At 43.0% G+C, this 21,443-nt stretch overlaps 1 protein-coding gene across 1 annotated transcript in view; it reads left to right on the plus strand.

Moving 5' to 3' along the window:
• LOC135901763 (stAR-related lipid transfer protein 7, mitochondrial-like) overlaps positions 1 to 21,238 on the plus strand; it is a 30,630-nt gene extending 9,392 nt beyond the window's left edge. Inside the window, exons 4-6 of the mRNA XM_065431615.2 lie at positions 36 to 146; positions 5,503 to 5,685; positions 12,666 to 21,238. Coding sequence (XP_065287687.1) covers positions 36 to 146; positions 5,503 to 5,685; positions 12,666 to 12,872 — 501 coding nt within the window. The 3' untranslated portion in view covers positions 12,873 to 21,238. The remainder of the gene's footprint in view (positions 1 to 35; positions 147 to 5,502; positions 5,686 to 12,665) is intronic.
• Positions 21,239 to 21,443: the final 205 nt, after the last annotated feature.

The following is a 21,443-nucleotide window of genomic DNA, read 5'->3' on the forward strand; positions in this document are numbered from 1 at the left end:
GAGTGACATCTAATCTTAGCTCCATTTCTTTCTAGACGGACACAGAGTACCGCAAGCGATGGGACAAACTTGTGATCAAGCTTGACATCATCGACCGGGATACAAGAGGCAGTTGCGAAGTAGTTCACTGGGTCATGCAGTACCCTGTAAGTTGCTTGAGGTTTAATAAAAATGTGTCTTGATGGCATCTTTGCCAAGGTTATGCCAACCTCCACTGTCATGAACCTTCGTGAACTAATAGCTTTGTTCACTTTGTATAAATCCTGAAACTGCAGTAAAATTAATGGCTGTCATAAAGAATGTGCTAGGTGCTTGTATTTCTGAAAACATAACACTGACTAGGAAAAAAATGCATCAAGTTTATGCTTTTGCTTGTGCACTTCTGTACAGGGTGATGTGGTTGTAAGCAGGGGTGTGCAAATATTTGTCATGTCGGATTGGTTCTTCATCACCATGTGTTACTTTGGCCCAAAGACTGTAAGTTCACCAGGCAACTGGGAAAATTAGTCTCGGCTGATCTCTTTTTCTGGAAAGCAGCCACTGTGCATGATAAACTATTTGGAACATATTTTGGCAGTGCGACTTTGGGCATACATCTCATCAGTCAGAAAGTAGTTTTACGGATTAAAGCATGCATTGCAGAGAGGGATTAACAAGGCAGACAAGAAATGTGCTGCATGCACAACCTTTAAAAGGCCAACTGCAACAAAACTTCACAAGTCTGGCAAGTTGGGCAGGTTGGTAAAGTTGTATGGTGAATGGAAAACGGCACTAAAAAAAGTAGACGTAACACATATAACTGCCTATGTTACATCTACCTTTTCTTTGTCCTTGTTTTTTGAGTGCTTTTGCATTCACCATAGAACATCAGGTGATGCCAGCTTCGTGAAAAGAGAGAGTAGATGTCACTAAAGAAATTGTAGCAAATCCATAAGACTAGCAACCAAACAAATTGTTATCTAATAGCCTTCAGATTGCCCATAGGAGACAATGAGCACCTGTAGTAACATGCCGCTTGGCTAGCTGATAAGGTGGATATTGTTGTTAGTCACAGAATAGCACGCAGAATGTTGGGAGCTGTCCCAGAGGAATTTTTTGCCTGTAAACTATGGGGGGGATTGTTGGAAGTGCAGCCAGATGCAACATACAGTATGTGAAGCAGTGAGCAAGCATACCATATTTACTCGCATAGTGAACACACTTCCTTTCTCGAAATATATGTGCAAAGTTGGAGGGGCGCATCCATTATGCGGGGTAAAATTTTGAGCGATTTCTCCCCCTCCCCCCCCCCCCTCTGCCACCTCTAAATAAGTCAGTTCTGCCCGAAATGCAAACCATTGATTGCGATAACAAATGCGTAGACAGCTACACGAAGTAAGGATAGTAGTTTTATTGGCCGTATAAATTTGCAAACATTCGCTTCAACGCAAACTGAGCGGCAAGAACGCAGCACGTACAAAGGTATGAGCCGCCATCAACTCAGACCCCGACGTAGATCGCTTTGACAATAGGGCACGCCGCGGCCACACAATGTTCAGTTGCTGGCGGAGTAAAACGCTGTGCCTCCCCACGCCCCCTGCCTCCCCTCCCCCCAGTGCCCTTCGGGCGCGGCTGTGCATTATGAAGTTGCTGCTAGTGTACAACGCCGCCGCCCCTACTCCCTTCCCCGGGGCCTTTTGCCATTACCTCCTAGAAGGCTTTTGCGCAACGAAAGATGGCACACAAGATTGAGCCGCAATTGTCGGCTTCCCTCGCATGCTTTCACTCACACCTACACCATACGATGTGCGGCGACGACAACGACGACGGCAAAAATTCGCCTTTGGCGTCTATATAATTGCTATCGCAATAAAAGTAGGAGACACAGTACGATTCAGCATCCAACACAGCATCGGACACAATCGTACCCGCCGGACACCATATCAGACACCGAATCGTACCATGTGTCTCCTACTTATGGCAACAAGTTCAGGGTGTGATCATTATGCGAGAAAAAGAAAAAAACCCACTTGATTGGAAAAGGGGGGCTGCGTTCATTACGCAAATGCGTTCATTATGCAAGTAGATATGGTATAAGCCCAGGTAAGGCCAAGTTTATGTTCTGCATCACTTCTGTTGATCTGTTTTGGCAGTACTTTTTCCAGTTTCAGTATACGAAACATTAGTTAGGCAAGTTGTTTCTGGCACACCCATTCGTATTTTGCACACAATATTCTGCATTAAGCCTTCTCTGTAGATGCACTATATCACTACAAATATTTTTTACACAATTCAAAGTTGCACTGCAGTTGGCCTTTAATGATGAAAGTTTCAGACAGGTGGACAGTGCATTTCCACTTATAGGGTTGGTTGCATCATTGGGAAACATAATAGCACCTGGCCCATTTGCCTTTTTCCTGTGTTGTTTGACCTAACCACGGTTTTCCAAAGTGGGCAGGCAGTTCCAGCCATCTACTCATCAATAATTGGTACACATTGAGCTCTCTGAACGGCGCTGGTCATGGTTTCCATTTACACTTGTATTTCTAGCGCAACTTGGTGCAATTAATCCTCACCATAATGCTGTTGAAGTCCTGCTCAAACTTTTTTTCTCGCCACTTGCCATTTGCAGGCTGTCTATCCCTGCTCTTTCACACACCCGTTTCTCACTTCTATGGACAAAGCTTTTGTAGGCCAGTGTGATTATATACAGACAGCAAGATTGAGAATGCATCTGAGGAGTAGCTGCCAGTGATAGGTGTGGCCACTGGGAACTGTAAGCACCGTACATCTGGTCGAAAGGTTCATGGCCATTCACTGGACCACTTTTTAGTTGCAGTTCTAAGAGGGCAAGGTATTGGGTATGAAAAGTATCTCTAGTTTCTGTCTTCCAACACATATTTACTGGTGTTGTGTAGCCAAATTCTTTTCTCTTATATATTGAGTTTCCATTCTTGCGCTGGAAGTTCCTTATCAGTGGTTGGACTAAGCCTTTTGTTATTTTGATCGGGTGAACATCATTTATCTGAAAATTTAGCCTCAAATTATGCCTGTGCATTTACCTATGCTGTCCTTGGCAAGAAAGTAAGCATTTGAACAGCAAAGGGTGGTAACCATGACATTTCTAGTGGGGAAGCTCAAAAGTGTGAGCCGCCAGGGTTGCTTAATGGCTAAGGTGTTGGGCTGCTGAACATGAGGACGTGGGATCGAATCTCGGCCACAGCAGCTACATTTCCATGGGGGTGAAATATGAAAACATCCGTGTACTTAGGTTTAGGCCACGTTAAAGAACTCCAGTTGGTCGAAAATATTCCGGAGTTCTCCACTATTGCGCGCCTCATAATCAGGTTGCGGTTTTGGCGCATAAAAACCCATAATTTAATTTTTCACGGAAGTGTGGGAAAAGAGGCTGCCCAACAAAAGCCGACCTTTGAAGCTCAAAGGGTAAGCACAAAACAAAAACGAGAGAAGACCTTTCTTGCCAAATGCATAAGTGATAATGAAATCTGCCTTTTCAGCCCATGACAGCCACTGTTTTTACTCTTTCATATTAAAGGGGTCATGACACCGTTTCCAGTTTCCCGAAATTAGCTTCGTCATACTTTTTTTTTAAGTCAGTTTCGCCACCATACAGATGTCTTATGTGATAGAGCATGTGAATGCCACAAAGGTGGTTTTGGTTTTGTGTCCAATTGCACTGCACAGGCAATTTTTGTCCCAATTTTCTTGAAAAAAAAAAAAGCACGCATTAGAATAGGGCAAATACTGTAATGAGACATTGTGAGCTACAGTTATTGCTTAACTATCTTCCTAAAGCAGGCCAAAAATAGGTGTTTTCAACGGGAGATGACGTGTGTTCCAATGCATTCACTGTCCCCTAAGCACCACCGAGACGGACGCTGCCACTAAAGGAGTCGTGTGCATGCTGACTGCTCATAATTCTGAACTTAATGTTATTGCGCAAACACCTAAGACGAACCACAAAAAGATAGACATGACACACACTGGCGCTGACTAACAACTTCTTTTTTCCTTCATCATCGATGCATATATATACCTAGGCCACAAAACCGCGTAGGCGCAGAGAATACATTACTGACATCTGCCAACTTATCGCATACGCAAACGTAGGAATTCAAATTCTGATGGATGCAGGGTCAAAGATGTATCACTAATGCAATTATTGCCTGTCAAAATGTAGAATGTAGAAATATTGAAGAAACGGGAAATGAAAGTGGACGAAAAAAATAACTTTCTTCTTGTTATCACATCTATAGTTATCTTTTCGTCCACTTTCATTTCCCTTTTCTTCATTATTTTCTGCTTTCCAATTTCAACCACAAGTAATTTCCCCGATGCTTTCCTTGGCTTCATTGTGCGTCAGCTTTATGTGGCCATGATTAACAAAATCGAGCCCTTTGAATCCCCTTGTCTCGTTTATTCAGTGTGAGGGTCTTGAGTCTGGCAGCCTTGATGTCAATAGGTAGCATGCGGGGGCCTATTCGCCATGTGCCTGCTCTCCTAAGACCACATCTTAAGGGACACCATTGGACAAAAAAGGATGTACCACATCCGCCCACCATGGCTCTGAGTGGCACTGGCTAACACTCGTAGGGCTGGATCTAGTAAACATAAATACTAAAGTTAGTGGACAAATTGATAGCCGTCACCGTAGCACAATTGGTAGTGCAACACACGCGTAATGTGGAGGTTGTGAGTTTGGCTCCCACTGGCAACAAGTTATCTTTTCGTCCACTTTCATTTCCCTTTTCTTATTTTCTACATTCTAATTTCAACCATAGTTCATTTCCCTGATGTGCTTGCCTTGGCTTCATTGTCTGTTGGCTTTATGTGGTCATGATTAACAAAATCGATCCTCTCGGTTCCCCATGTTCTTGTTGTGTCAGTTGTTCAGCTCAAAGAGAAACTGATGGTCATTGATAATTTTGGCCAATAAAATGGCAGCAAATTCTTACACATTTTGCCTTTTTATTTAATGACAGATAATTTGGCCGATTTTTGCTGTCTTGTCCCAGTCAAATTAGTCAAAGGTTAGTGTATTAGATCAGAACAGTCTGTTGTGCTTTTGAGAACAGTTACACACAGTGGTATGAGAGCTCTTATATTTGTTGAATGCTTGTTGATAACTGTTGGGGAATAGAAGGCATGTTGGCGATCTGGGCTGCCTTACCTCAGTACCATTTTGCCAGCTTTTAAATAATGACAAAGATTGAATGTAGATAGCAACAAAATGCTTCATTATTTGTCAGTTGGCTTTTCATGAATAACAGCAAAAAAAATAAATCGGTAAAACTAAAGAGTTTTGTAGCATGGAGAAGATTCATCCTTTGCATTGTGTACCAGCTGCTGAGTGCAGTATTGTAAACAAATGGGACGGAGTTCACAGAACTGCTTTTGCTATAATGTTTTTTTGTTTTGCTACCACTGTTAAGAGTGAACGTACGAGTGATGTTCTGGCTAAGTATTTTTGCCTGCTCATCTCATGTATACATTATATTTCAGTTTCCCATGTACAAGCGGGACTATGTGTACATAAGAAGAGCATTTGTTGATGACCAACGCAAAGTGATGGTGCTCATGTCACGGTCAACAGATCACCCAGCTTGCCCTCCTATCAATGAGTGTGTCCGAGTGACCAAGTACACGTCACACATGGTGATCAGACCTCACCGAAGCATAGATGAGGTGAGTGCACCTATATTGGCAGGAATAACTTTGCTAGTTTTTTTTTTTTTTGTTGTTGTTGTTGTTGTTCTTTTTTTTTTCTTTCCTCGGGGAAGCCCACCAGCTTTCTCAGAGTGCTAAGGGATCCTCTCTTTCTTTCCTCTAATGTGCACGGCCTTCCAATTAATGTCAATGAATCATCTGAATGGCTACATGCTAGGTTTGTGCGAGTACAGTTAAACCTCGATATAACAAAGTCCGTAAAATCGGCAATTTTCTTAGTTATATTGAAATTTCGTCTTATTGAAATTTGGCCTTTGATGCAAATAAGTACAGTTGCCGGTGGGTTTTACTTACACAGAAGGGGCCACAAAAATTTTCCAATTATTAGGAAATCTGAAAAAACAAATATGAATGAGAAAAAAGTTCATTTTGCTAAATATGAGAGTCGGTAAAGAAAGATGCTGTTTCATGCCATGTCGACAATATTTTCACATCGCGGTACGAGGTGAAGCCAGCCACGTGTTCATGTCACCTGTAGTGGAGCGACGCTATCACAAAAGGCACTTGCAGCGGGCAGCGCAGACTTCAACGTGTCTCCGAAACTCTACATTACGCAACCTCCGCTACTAAGCAGGCGGGAAGACAGCGCACATGATGCCACACCATCTCGGCTCGTTCCCTCTTTGCCTACGTGGCAGATTACGTCTAAAGCAAATTGTGTGGGCTGCATATGTGCTCAGCCAGACTGACAGCCATGCCAGCCATGGCCATGCTAGAAAAGGAGACGTGCCAACTTGCCTTCCAGTCCCCCTCCCCCTGACCAACAGGGAGGGAATGCTTCGTCTGCTTCTCACTGTAATGTGTTTCCGAAACTCGAGACCTCCAGTACTAAGCAGACAGAAATACAGTGCACATGATTCTACGCCATCTCGGCACGTCACTCTTTGCATATGCGACAGATTACTTTATAACAGGGCACACACATGGTCTAAAACCGACTGTGTGCTCTAATGTAAATGAAAACCCAACGCGACAGGAAGGATTGCTTGTGATAATTTGTACATACACTGTCAAACTGCTGTTCAATAAAAGCAACCAATGGTGGGGAAAATAATGTTGCACTTGATATTAGTTGAGCACATTTATGAAAATAACGCACATTCAGGCGCATCTGCCATTGTTTGAGACATTGTAAAACAACCTATGCATTGGATCACAAAGTGGGCCCAATGAGTGAAGCTTCTTTCTGTACGTTCACTGCTGCTGTTACTTAAAAATTACTATTTTGCCAAGTTGACCAAACCTAAAATTTTGCCTCTAGGAGCACTGGAGGCTAGTTTCAACGATACCTTCATTCAAAATGTTTTTTCCAGACTTCCCAATCTGCCAAAAATTGTCAAATCTGACAAATAATTAAAGATCTGTCATAATTAGCAACAGTGTGTCATTTTGCTTGTAGAAGAATTGCAACGGAAATGTTTAGCAACACATGGAAAAACTGTCAATAAAAATTTTGCCTTTAAGAGTGAAATGCGATAGCATTCAAAGATTCCTGACTGCTTCTCATGCTTCTCAGCAACTGCAGCTTATGTAACCATAATGTTTACCGGGAAACACTGGTGGTGAATATATGCACAAAGGTGAACTTTCTGGTAGAAACGCAGCCTCTTACATGGGCCGATCCTGACGGTTGTGCACAGTAGCTCCAAAAAAAAATTATATCTTTTTCAGGTTTCTTTTATTGTTTTGCACTTTTAATATTTCATTTTGAGAAGATTTAACATAAAAGGCATGCACTGTCGGCATTTTGTTTTATGAGATTTGGTTGTGGGCTGTCGTTCTCAAAATTCCAAGGAATAACCTTGTCAAGAATGTAAGACAAGATATGAGCAACTTTAGTGATAGAATGGTATTGCAGTATACCCACATATGCCGCATGTCATAAAGCATGGCGTGCCATATACATATACCGAAATATATACGGGAATTCTCGCTCACAAGGACACTGACACCGGATTTTTTGTAACATGGGTCCTTTAACACTATTGCGTTAAAATTGATTGATTTCTTTATCGAATACGTAGATGTCAACAATAGTTCAGTCCGTCAGATTTGTCTAGTTATTTCAGATCCCACGTTTTCCCATTTGGTACGTTTCTTCTCGTGGTTTTTTCGAAAACCTGTGAACGAGGTTCTACTGCGCTTGAAGTTGCGAATAGGCGTGGTAGTGAGAGTTAAAAACCCGATATCAATAGCAAGCGGTCTAAGCCATGTGCTGCCGTTCTGTCGCTGTGCCCACGCACAGATTTTGAGAATTTTGTCCAGGAACATGCCGAGTGCTTTCACCCAAGAATTTCATGTTTTGTCAATACACACTTTCCAAAGCATCCTGGAGCATTTTTGTGCCGTAAAGGAAAGGAACCTGCTTCGAGCACGCATGGACCCCATAGGTTGCAGTTGCAGTATCCTTTATTCTATCAGATTTCTCGGTTCTTAATAATTCAAAAATCAAACAGTTTATGTAACAACCTTTTTTTTTTTCCAGATTGGATTAGTTTAAGACAATAAACTTGGTGGTCCTCATGGATCTTTAGTAAGGACATAGGCCAAGATATTTGCTTCAAATTTCATTGTAACAGGCTAACAAAATTTGGAAGCTGTGCTCTTTATAGATGCAGAGAAAAAAAATATCGGAACTTTGGCCAATGTTTTGAAATGTCCCATTGTCGAAATCTTTTTACGCCATATCGTGGTGGTGATATTCCATAGTAAACTTTGTTGATATGGTCCCATTTTGTAGAATTTTTTGGTACCAACATTCACACTTGAGAAGAGAAAGAAATAGCTTAATGCAGTTACACATCTTACCAGTTCTTACATTTCTGTTAACCATGTATCTTTCACCACTAACGTTCAGTACATCGCCAAACTGTGGTCGTATAGTTTGTTTTCCAGCCGCTAGATCCCATGTAAACAAGAAAAAACACAAAGCGCGCATAATCGATAACAGTAGCCACTCACTGCCAGCAGCTTCCCCACACCACAATACTCACCCGCCCTTCTTACATTATAAAGCACCCGGTTTCCTGTCCCAGTATCAGCAAATCTCCCGAATCGTTGCACGCCGCATTCACAGCTATCGCCGCCAAACCAACTGCGATAAGCATCTCCAGCTATCTGTTTCACAGTGCGCGGGGCATAGTGCTGTTGGATGCATACTGCACGCTTTTAAAAGACAATAAGACGTGCCCATTTCCTGCTGCAGGCGGCATGAAGTGAGTGTCATGTTTCACTCCTGTGGCATTGTAGGCATCGTATGCACCATATTCGTATTCTGGCATCCGCCCACAGGCTCAACCTTGTTTTGGTTTCCCATCACCGTCTTAAAACACCACGCAATAAGAAATTGACAATGTGAGTCAGGTTGTAGGGCGCCACCACCTCCACGCGTGGCGGTGTATCATGACACAACACCTCAAACTGAGTGGGCACATCAAAACCTCCCGCCAAAATGCCCCATTTGAAGCTGCTTACCGAAGCCAAATTGGAGGAGCATAACCTTAAGGGGGCTTGCCGAAGCCACAAGAACAGCGGGCTTCGGCAAGCCCCCTTAAGGTTATGCTCCTGCAATTTGGCTTCGGTAAGCAGCTTCAAATGGGGCATTTTGGCGGGAGGTTTTAATGTGCCCACTCAGTTTGAGGTGTTGTGTCATGATACACCGCCACGCATGGAGGTGGTGGCACCCTACAACCTGACTCACGTCGGCATCTCATGCTGCAACAATTTGCACAGCACTTCACGTAGATGTAAACAACAGTTAAGTCTATCAAACTTTTCAGTGACTTGGGTCATACATTTCTCTGGTTAATACATTTTTTCACACATTTTTTTCCAAAGGTATGAATGTGGTTCTACTGTAATTAGTTGAATCAATGCTATTGACCTGCAGCTTATCACTATATATATTTTTAGAGCCATAGCCCCAGCAGCTTTTTTTTCTAAGTATTTATTTGGAAGTTAACCAAAATGTGGATATGGCAAAATGTGCATAAAGCTCTTCTGGTCTACTGGGCGCTGCAAAGTTTTTCATGAAAACAAATTATTGATTTTATTGTCTTTGGCATTCAGGCAGCAAAATATAACTTTTTCATCAAAATAAGAAATGGTCACTGGAAATGCCCAGCCAAATTTACCTGAAGAGCCAGGTTCTGTTACCCAGCTGCAAAACATTTACATTATGTGAGGGTGGGAGAAGTGACTGGATTAGAAACACCCTTTCATACTTTATTTTATCATAAATGTAGTGAGTACACTCGACTCTCACACGTCCCCTGATGTTGTTTTCCCCGCATGGCTCTCGTATCTCTTGTCATCCTGCTTGCCTGCGTAGCTGGGTGCCACCGGCGATCGGTGTAGTTGCAGACTCGTACAAGAGATGGCACAAGCGTTGCACTTCTAACGTCGCCTAATGGCGGAGTTACTCATGCAAGAGGGCGTAGCCTATTCCTCTTTGTCTTAGGATCGGCTAGCTGCGTGTATGTTTTGCACACTCGCCAGCCGTTCGCGGGACCATCCTGCGAAAGGCTTAGGAGCAGAACACCAGAATGGATGAACACAATTGGTCGAACGTGCCACCGTTTGTGGGACTGTACGTGCTGTTGTGCCACACTGCGTGCCTATGATCAAGGCAATGGGCGCTCTTCCCCTTTCCCCTCGTTCTTCTGAAGTGGGTACCCTTGTGCTGGGCTTCAAACATCCACTGACTACCTTTAATGTTCCAAGAAACTGCTGACCACTTTCCGTGGGTCAAACTGAGGAGTCCGGGGGCACAGAGCACCACAAAAAATCCACTGACAGCCTTAAAAATTCCACAGAACTGCTGTCCCTTTACCGTGGAATCCGGTAGTATGTAGCTTAGACTTCGCCCGCAACAAAAGCGGAAGGCGATGCGGTTGACATGAGGACCTGCCCTGCATCATTCCTGCTGACAATGGGTTGCCAAAGGGATAAGGCAGAGTCTGCCTATTGTTAGAGAGAGTCGCGACTAGCTGCCCCGTCGGTATGGTGCACACTTTGGCACCACTACTTGTATGCTATTACCTGCTATATATGTACACTCGCCCACAAAATATTGCGGGGTGCGCGAGCACGTGGCGAAACGACCCTCTTCCCCTGCTAGCGGGGAACCCCTGGTGTCGAGACCAACGCCTGCACGCATGCGCGTTCCTCCGAGACTGCAAGTGTGCATGCTTCCGCGGTTCCTCCTTGCACGCCAACGATACCTGAATGCAGCCACGAGGTGCCCCTCTTGCGATTGGCGCTGTGGTGGCTTCGACGGGCAACACTTCGTTTATACAACAGAAATCAAACGTTCATTTTCGTCTTGCCTGTCTCCTTCTATAGAGTGCCTTTTCTGCCTCGCTCTTCCGCGAGAGAACACCCCGTGCGTAAAAAAAAAGAAAGAAAGAAAAAGGAAACAACGAAGATTGGCAACGAAAAGGTGTAGCGCAGAAAAAAAATCACTTGTGTTCGCCACCGGGCAATATGCGTCCGCGCTCGTGACTCGACAAAAAGCGGCCGCAGCGGCACGCGCAAGCTCACGCTTCTAAACACGCTTCACAAAGTTGTGCCCGTCGAAGCCGCCACAGCGCCAATCACAAGAGGGGCACCTCACGGCTACATTCGGACATCGCCAGTGCGCAAGAAGGAAGCGCGGAAACATGCACGCTTGCCGTCTCGGAGGGATGCGCGTGCGTGTAGGCGTCGGTCTCGACACCAGGGGTTCCCCGCTAGCGTGGGAGGAGGGTCGTTTCGCCACCCGCTCGCGCACCCCGCAATATTTTGTGGGCGAGTGTACATACTGTATAAAGATTTACATCTCCTCTTCATCTGCTCCAAGAGTCCGTCTCTCATCCTCGACCCTGAGTCGCAATAACACAAACGATTAGGCATTGGTGTCCGTCATGGGGGCAAACATATTCTCTCGCTATCTGGTTGTGGTGAATCGGACTTCCTCAATTTGTCGTGTGCCCATCAGCCCGTTCTATTGGTGATGCCTAGATAGGTGTGTAAAAGGTGAAATAAATGCCCTCTGTGTTTGTTTGAATTACTGTGTTGTCGTTCCTTTGTCCCAAGAGCACATTTCAGACCCCACAATGTTGATGGCAATGTCCAGCTTCTTTTGCACTGCACATAATTTTTCTTTGCTGCTGAAAGTGGCAGACAATGTGCTGATGTACATGATTGCATTTTAATCTATGGCCAGGGCTTGGATGATTTTTTGTGTCGATTTATTCCTGCTTTCTGCCAGCATTGCGTTGCGTTGATGGAACTCCCTTCAGATTAGAGATATAACTTCAGGCCCTGTTCTGGCAAATAAAATTTATTGATCAGCAAGAAAAATTATCGATGCCCTGGCTAGAGATGAAAGTGCATCAGTATCAGTCAGCATGCGCCGTTTGTTGCCGAAAAAGGCTTCTTACATAGTGCTAAAAAAGCTGAAGAGAGCCATTGACCTATATAATACAGTACTAGCAGTATAGTTTGTGATAAGTACCTCCTGTCATATATGTGGAAATAAATTATAGGAGGGACTCCACCCAGATATTTCACTGTGAATGAAAAACAGTTGATAGTTCCTTAAAATTGGGTGTTCAGCAGGCACTTCATCAGACTACATAATTAGCTCACTTTGAGGTGCCATTGTCTGATTGTTTAATTTTATGCCAGGCGCCACTGGTACAATTAGGTTTCACAAGCCATTGCAAATTTATTTTCAACTTTGCATGCTCAGACAAAAGATTGTGGGCCATGTGCTATGCAAAAATAAATAGAAAAAAAAACTAGAAAGTGAATTTATTCATGGTCTAAACATGTAGGCAGCTACGGTGTGCATTACACTTCTTTCAGGCAGCATGTAGGTTACTTGATTTTCTGGCGCTCCAAATTTAATATAGCTGCACATCCTTTTCTTTTCTTCTCTACCCCCCCCCCCCCAGGATGGTTTTGACTTCCTGCTGTCATACTATGACGACCCGCGATCCTCGTTTCCGGGGCCGATCTACAGCTGGATGGCAGCCTCAGGCGTGCCAGACTTCATTGAGAAGCTGCATTGCGCAGCCAAGGACTTGCACCTCAAGAGCACAAAGGCACCGCAGCCAAATCTTAGTGGCCAGAGCTCATCAGTTCAGTGTGCCTATGCTTGAGGAGGTTATCTCTCTCAAGCGCTGGTCTCTTTACATGGTGTTGTGCACCTCCTTCAACATTGCTTGCAGTGTGTCAATTTAAGGTATTCACAGGTGGGCTCAGCAGTATGAGATTGCAAGTAACACTTTTGCTGTTATGACTTGGGCACAGCCAAAATTTTATGAAGCTGCACACTGGATCTGACTGGCTAAGCTGTTATAACTGCTTGGTGTACACATTTGCACAGTAAGTGTTCTGTGCACTGTGTGTTTCCACAAAGAAACGCCGTTCATTAGTCTGCCAGTGTAAGTTGCAAAGTGTGTATGTGGGATCTTATTTGTAGATTGAAAGTGTGCTTTACTGAGCAGAAACTGAATTGGACCTTGTGACATGATATCATGAACTAACACAGTGGTACAGGAATTAATTTTTGACTGCTATGGACAGTTTATTCTTGCTGAGGTTTCTGGGCCTGCAAAAAAAACTTGTTCTCATCTAGTTAAGTGGTGACTGACATAGACCTGTGAACAAGCCAAGGCAAACTGCTGCATGAACCTAGCCATTTGGTGCTGAGGCACTGCTGTGAAAACTGTCTGTCTAGACATAGCAATGCGCAATAATTTTACAATTGCAGCATTTGTTCCACTGGCAGAAAACTGAAGTATTCATGTGTATAGCCTTCACATTTTGTAGAAATGTTTCATATATTTGAAGCCGTGCCTCATTTGGAAGGTGGTTCTACTTTCTTCTCAAACAGCGCTTTTCTTTTTTTTTAACAACCCCCCCCCCCCCCCTCGAACCCATGATGTAGTTACATATAAGCAGCCCCAGTAATATGATATCTCAAATGCCAGCAGTATGAAAAGCTGTTTTGTGAAAATGTCATGGTGTGTGTTGTGCATTTGACCTAAGCTGACATAGATGTGTTCATGAATAGCCATTACAAGCCAAGGAAATCAAATAGGAATTAGCAAGACACTAGGACACACATAAACTAGCAATAGGTACATCAGCATGCCTGGGAAAAGGTTCTAAAATCTTAGGTTATATGAAAGTGTGCATATGGAATTTTGAAAAGAGTTGTGCACAGCTAAAATATCACAGCCAAGTGCATGGTTTGCCATAAAGCCAGAAACAAGAAGTAGCTTACAGTGATTTAGTATGTGCACAGTAGTTGCAGGTGGGAGGAAAATCCTTCTAGCCATTTTGTAGATAGTTGCTGTAACTAACTGGTGGTAACGATTATTGGGTGAGTTGGTTTGACATTGTGCTAATTTTTCTAGCACTGTTGAGATACGGACAGCAAGGGAGATGAAACAGCCATAGAACGTTAACTAGAAATTATTACCAAGATGAGTGGACCTTTGACATGCTGTGCGCTCCTTTAGAGCAAACATGAAAGGGACCCAAGAAATCTGTTCATCTTACTTAAAGTTCTGCTAAATAAAAAGTGAACTAAATCTGTTGGAAAGTAAAACAAAAATCCTTGAACTGTTCAGCTTACCAGAGAGCTTAAGGAGAATCTGCTGTATCTCAGCAGCTTTCTTTGATACATGGTTCCCTTGCAAATCTGATGTTGCAGAAAAGCAGCATAGATGTTATGCAGTCAGATTTTGTCAGTTAGCTCTGTAAAAATGCTTTTTCTTATCATTGACCTACGTATTTCAGATGTAAATTCATGCTATTAGAGCTATTAGCTATGCCCTAACATAACCATGAGCCCAAACTAGTGCCAATAACCTACTGATTATATTAGTCATGGTTGGAGTTTATTCGAGACGCAGAAAATGTAAAATTGTAAGTAAACTTAATAACTCCTCCTACCACTTGCTTCACAGAAAGCAACCAGGACAGAGCCTTCCTGTGTAAGATGCCATAAAAGTCAAAATATAGGTCCACGTGGAATATAGGTCGACCCCTGACCTTGAGGTGAATAAAATTTTTAGAAGCTTTTCAACGAATACACCCATTCATCGTCAGAAATGAAAGCCACACGTAAACTGTGAGGATTTTCATCCAGGGACAGCTGCTGGTCACTTATGACATTCCACAGCCCAGCACTGGTGATGTCCAAGACATTTGTCATGTAGGGATAGGCATGTGCAACACTGTCATCAGGCTATGCGCAGCACGCACGAGGCACCTGAGGTGCACGCCAGCAATGACTGCACTTGACTGTAGGCATCCTCGCGTTGTTGCCAGGCATCTTCCGTCGATTGCAGCTTCAATGTTTTTTGTGCTATTTTCACGCACTATGGTGACCGACGAGACTTCTCTTCTGCACCGTCAATTTGTCCCAGTGGATAAACGTTCGCGCACACAATGCATGCAAATAAATTCCACCACATGGTTTCTTCAAGTTGAGCATGAACATTTTAGTGGCCATGTAATTAAGTTTTCAGTGAAAGTCAACAGTTGCACTCACCATGGTTGCACCGTTTCACAACCAAACAGTGCAGTGCTGACATGCTTTTGTTTGCTACTGTGAATTCTATCACATTTTCAAGCAGCACTAAAGTCAAGCTGAGGCCTGCTAATTTTGCACCCCGAGACAGTAGTAGCACATGTTCACACAATGTTTGCGAATTTTCCATGAACTTAGCAGCAGCAACAACAAAATTGTGGACACTTTCTCCGTTCTTTTTTTTTTTTTTAATCCCCTAGTAGCCAGACGAGAAGTGGAATTGTGTCAAAGACTGCTGTGTAAGAAGAGGGGGCACTTTTTCAAAATATCTTTTGGGAAAGAAACTCTACCTATATTCTAGTTTTTATGGTAGCCAACCATTATCAAGGTCTGGAATATTGTGTTGGTTAAGACCTGACTTGTCTTTTTGCACCCTTCTTTAAAAGTTTTAGTTCTGGCATGAGAATGATTAGTTATTTTGCCTTGCAGAAAAACACGCCTCTACAATCTATGACTTGAACATCCATCTCTGATCTATGTAAGGGATTACAACTCTGTATGCTGCTTATTATGCCCCCAGCTTTATGAGGCAATGCTTTTGTACGGAATGTGCTTTATGAGGCAATGCTTTTGTATGGAAAGTTGGTTGTTGATGGAATGTAGTTGTATAGGTAGTTAGGTGCTAGTCATGTTAGTGGTTTTTTATTATACACATGTTTTCCTGGCAAGTTAGTGCGGTGCCCGGTTCTGCTGTGTTCTTTTGATTTTTCTTTGGCTGTTACCTTGTATAATGCTGCTTCAACAGGTGGCATCTTTTCGGTTGGTTACTATAGTCTTTCACTTCAACGATGAATGGCTTGCTGTTACTCACTTTGAATGGTGAAGTTTGAAACAGCTCAGTTCTCTTGCACACCATATGTTGTCATGTTTTATACTTGCCACCAGAATTTTTTGCAATGTGGTGCTGTTATAGTTTTTTTTTTCCTAGTAATGAAAGATTGCAGATGTAACTTGTTTCAGCTTAATGCCAAGATTTCGTTTTTGTGTGTCTACTCAGTTAACCAGCTTCGCTTAAGTTGAACCTTTGCCAACCATCTGCAGCTATTTGTGGCTAGCTGGTGCACAATAGCAGATGGGGTTTACTGCACCTCTTGTTTAGCGCACAGCTTTAAAGTAGAAATGTTAAGGCGACTATATTTTTTTTGGTGGCTCTTTAGCTAGATTTCAGGCATTTATTTGCCCAGTAATTTTTGTAAATTTTTGATTGCACCGTTTTTTCGTCGTAACTTTAAGCTAATATATAATTATTGATGTTGGTAAAGCACGGTGTGATGTAGTGATAAGGTAGTTATAAAGATGTCAATTATTTTTTGTGCCATTTTATGTGTACCTCACTCGCCCATTTCTCATCTTATTTTCCAAATAACATTTGACATGCAATGTATTTTGAACCATACTACAATCACTGGTTTAATTCATGTGCTGTCTTCCCACAGCAGACTTGCAAAGCGTTAAACGTGTGTTCAAAGAGTCCCTACGAGATGGCTCAGCATACCAAGAAAAGAGAAAGATAGGATAAATACTCTATTGTAACTGACACGTGCTTCTGGCAGGTGCTACCTGACATGTAACTGGAACTAACTTCGCATGTTGAGCATTGCCCAACATGTAAAGAATGCACAATGTCGCATGTGGGGAACATACCTAACCTGCGACTGCAGGCAGTAGCTCATCATTTGACATTATGGGGTCCCAGGCTTGGAGTGCTTTTTGTAACACACACATACACTCGAAGCAATAGACAGTTTTAGTTTAATGTTAGCGTAATAGCGGGTTTAAGGGAAATAGTGTTACCATTCCGCAAACGAACTTTGCAGAAAATGAGATTTAGTATAGTCTGATAGCGTAATTTACTTGTAGGACACTATACCATTATGCTTTAAATTTCACATACATAGTACACCTAAAAGATTCTATCTGTTCACCATGCTTTGCGTGTGCGCCTGAAAAGTGCATTAGGCAGCGCATTGAAAGCCGGGAGCGCGTTGTAGTTGTACTTTCTACGTCTGCTGATCCGCAGTGAAATCGGTACAAGCAGTACAAGCTGTCAACCATGGCCTCCAAGACTTTCTGATCTGAGAGGCTGTCACGTTTATCTCCCAACTTCGTCAATAGATGGCACCGTCATCCAGTTTCTCTCTTTAGCCCCTTGAAGTGTTCGAAACGAGAAACGATCTGAAAAACTCCTCAAGATGATCCATAATACTCTGTTGTCAGAGAGTCCCAAGACTAAGCGAAAGCTGTTTACAGTCATTTGCTATGAACAAGTGAATTCTACAAAGGCAACACCAAATTCACTTCGAAGTGGCCAGCTGGGACCGCCAGCATGTTTTACGTAAATGACATAAACCATGCAGTGACAGTAACATTAAATCTGAGAAATAGCATGCATATTCCAAACACTATAGGTTATTCAGCATTCTGTGTATGTGCATTTTGATCCCGCTATTCCGCTAAGGATGCTAAACTAAAACTGTCTAATACTGTACCTGCTTGGCTGGGCATTAAGAAAGTTGGATGTGTGATGGCGTCTTGGCATATAAATAAGATACAGTGGTGCCTTGCAGAACGAACTTAATTCATTCTGGGAGTAGGCTTGTTCTGTGAGAGGTTCATTCTCTGGGAAGTGTTTTAATGTGATCAGAATTCTCTGGGAACTTTACCCACTTTGTGGTATTGTCTAACCTCTTTCACCCAGTGACCCAAGTTGTCTACTAGCTTGGGCCTCTAGGTGTGTGGTGGCTACTGTTTGCCAAGCAGACATGGGTCACTGGATATGTGCCTAAATAGACGGCTGGCTGCTGTCTGGCCTAGTAGACAACTTGGTTCACTGGGTATGTGCCCCAACAGACATCTTTGGCACTGTGAATGTGCCCATTCTTTGCCAATGGATGTGCCAAGGTGACACAAAGGGGGCAGAGCCTAAAATATATTGAAGTGATAGCACCCCATTTATAACAAACACCTCTTCATTGAGCCCAGATGCTTGATGAAGAGCCATTGCTACAAAGTTGCATCCAGGGTATACTACAGAGCTCCAACTGGGGAGCAGTGATTACAGCAAGGTATACCGTGTCATGGTATCATTTGGCATTGCAGTTATCAGTGAGATTGCCACTTTGTGTGTCTACAGTGGCAATACTGTGTGTCATTACATTGCTTTAATGCTAATTGCATTGATGTTTAAATTCATCGTGAGATGGGTCCTGCCATAATTTTTTTTCCATGGACTATAAGAATCCTATTAATTGGCTCGTGCAACTTGGGAGCTTGGTTATTTATGTGAAAACCAAAAATTGTTAAAACACGTTAGAAAAAATTTGTCAGTGTATTTACCAAGGATGGAGGACATTCACGACGAGATCGAGAAAAGGTGACATCCAGCTTAGTGTTTACAGCCATCTGCTATTTAGAAACACTCCTCACTTCAGAGTTCATGTCTCTCAGCTAGATGAGGCAGAAGGCACTGCTGTGAAAAATGTTCTCCTGTCTGTGTCATAGCCTTTTTTAAAGGTTCAAAATGATATAAGTCACCTACGCATTTCTGAAGATGAAAGGAGAGTGACGTGAGAACCTTGCTAGGTGAGGGAAAATAGTGGCTCATGATTAGGGAGGCCCAGAAAGCACATAGGCACATCTGTGTGCGGATATGTCTAGTTCGTACAGAGGAACCGGGTTCACTCTGGAAAATGTTTGCTGAGCGAGGCACCACTGTTTTATTACCTCTTGTTAGGCTGATGTCACAAGTTGGTCGTGTACGAAACATTACATCAGGCACGTACCCAGTGGCGATGGAGCCCTCCCCCCCCTCCCCCTACCCTCGCACACGCCACTACTATTCACCCATATCCCTGAAGTGCTGCCAAAACAATCTTGAAACTTGACAGCTATTCAGCGGTCAACAATGGGCTGCTGTTACGGTATTATTATGGCCGAGGCGTGGAAGCGATCGCTGGTCAGGCCAAAGGAAAGGCCACAATACTGGGGCATGAAACAGATTGATATTCTCCCAGCTAAAATATGGTGGAATGTTTTTGCCTTTCTCATTATTTCGATGTTTGTTTCAAAATCTGCTGGACAGACCCAACTGATATCTTTTCAATGTTTTATGTTTCACAGCCATCCCAAAAAATAAAAAATTTCAATCAAACCATTGAACCCAGAAGCACTATGATTGTCACCTATTACCTCGTCTGGCTTTTCTTTCCCCCTCCCCCCCCCAATTGTACAGCACTTTTCTGCAAAATTTACAACGGGAGAGAAGAGTCGCACGAAGTTGAAAAATTAAGCGATCTACTAAGGGAGAGAGCCGAGGCAAAAGCCAAACAGTAAGGAAAATCAAAAATTAACACATTGAACCATTGTTAGTGGAAATATTTATGCACGAAAATCCATTTATTTAAAAAGGGAATAGAGAAAATGCCGCCGGAAGTGGCGAATGGTTCCCCGTATATTGAATGACGCCTCTACAGTTATCATTCGAGCCGCCTGACGTAGCTACTTCTCTGCTGTGCTTATACAGATGTTTTTCTAACCTACCGCGGGGGCACAGTACGTCTAGAACCGCAGTGCCCTGCACTCTACGCGGTTGTACAAGACTGGCGGCCACGCTTCATTACACAACTTCCCAAACAACAATACAAGTTGGTTTTAAGTTAAGTTGTAAGGTTTTGCGTGCCAAAACCACTTCCTGATTATGAGGCATGCCGTAGTGGAGGACTCTGGAAATTTCGACCACCTAAGGTTCTTTAACGTGCACCTAAATCTAAGTACACGGGTGTTTTTGCATTTCGTGCTCAGCAGCTTAGCACCATAGCCACTGAGCAACCACTGCGGGTGCAAGTCGGTTTTGGCACTTAACTTGGTAGAGCAGTAAATGAGGGATACAAAAGAACTGTGATTGTTCCGGAAATATATCTATCTCGATAATTCTTCCAGAGCTAATTAGAAAAACACTACTAGAAATCTTCATTTTATGCTTTCATTTGTTTACTTGTTCTTGGCTGTGCCCTTCCTGCATGAGTCAATTTGATGTGGTTCCTTGTTTGCCAAGTAATTGATGTGTGTAGATCACAGGTGTACTTGTGATATACACCTTATTTCATTTCTCTTTTGTGGGTTTGCATGCCTTTATAGCAAACGGTAGGAATTAACGTTTGTACTAGTAAAAGTACACCCCCCCCCCCCCCACTCATTCGCATAGAAAAGTCACCCTGGGTGTAGCACCCCCTCCCCCCCCTCCCCTTTTGAAAAAAAATCCTGGGTACGTGCCTACATTAGTGCTCTGATTTTTGTTATTAGAGGCCATGTCCATGTAACCTTTTTCGAAGGTCTGATATTTCTAGGCTTGCAGTGAAGGAAAAGCCAAAGGTGTGAGCCCTGAAAACATGTGAGCCCTGAAAACAAGGTGGGCCCTGAAAACATTGCCCTTTACTGTGCTGGGAAGCCAGGGAGGGTGACTTACAGTTTTGTCACACATATGCACTCTCCTTTGCTTTTGTTTTTTAATAAATTTGCTCAGCCCTCATTCACTCTAAACCTACTGTGTTGTTCCAGTTAGCATTTGCTGGTCTGGTTAGCTCCTTACTTAAATACCTTGTGGGCATTAAAATGTGAATGGGTGTTAAGATACATAGTCTTGCAAATCGCTTGTAAACACAAATGACTGACGCACACTTCTTGATTGCCAGACTGCATTTTAGGTATGGTCATGGCAAGCCATATACATGCACAAGCTTGAATTTAAAGGGTTGCCTTTTGTCAAGCATCAATGCTTTTTCTTCTCTGTTATAGGGTATCATTGCAAGCATTTCGAGCAAAAACTGCAAGTAGTGATGTGAATGAAATGTATGGAAGTAGGAAATGTATCCTGGAGTTGTTGCAATATCATGATGGGGATAAATAAACTGTTTTATGCTCACATTTGCTCTTTTAATGCTTTCATTGTAACCTTTCAGCATGGGAACTGAAAGCTCCATCTTGTATTTATACAGATGTCGTGCCTATTTGATCTATAAAAAGCCTGTGCTAGAGCATGTTTTAAGCTGTGATCCACCCTTAATACTCATTGCAGCTTTTTTCATCAGCAAAGCTTCTATTCACTACACTAAAGCTGGCCAGAGGCTTT

This window comes from Dermacentor albipictus, chromosome 1, assembly GCF_038994185.2.
Source record: "Dermacentor albipictus isolate Rhodes 1998 colony chromosome 1, USDA_Dalb.pri_finalv2, whole genome shotgun sequence".
Lineage (NCBI taxonomy): Eukaryota > Metazoa > Arthropoda > Arachnida > Ixodida > Ixodidae > Dermacentor > Dermacentor albipictus.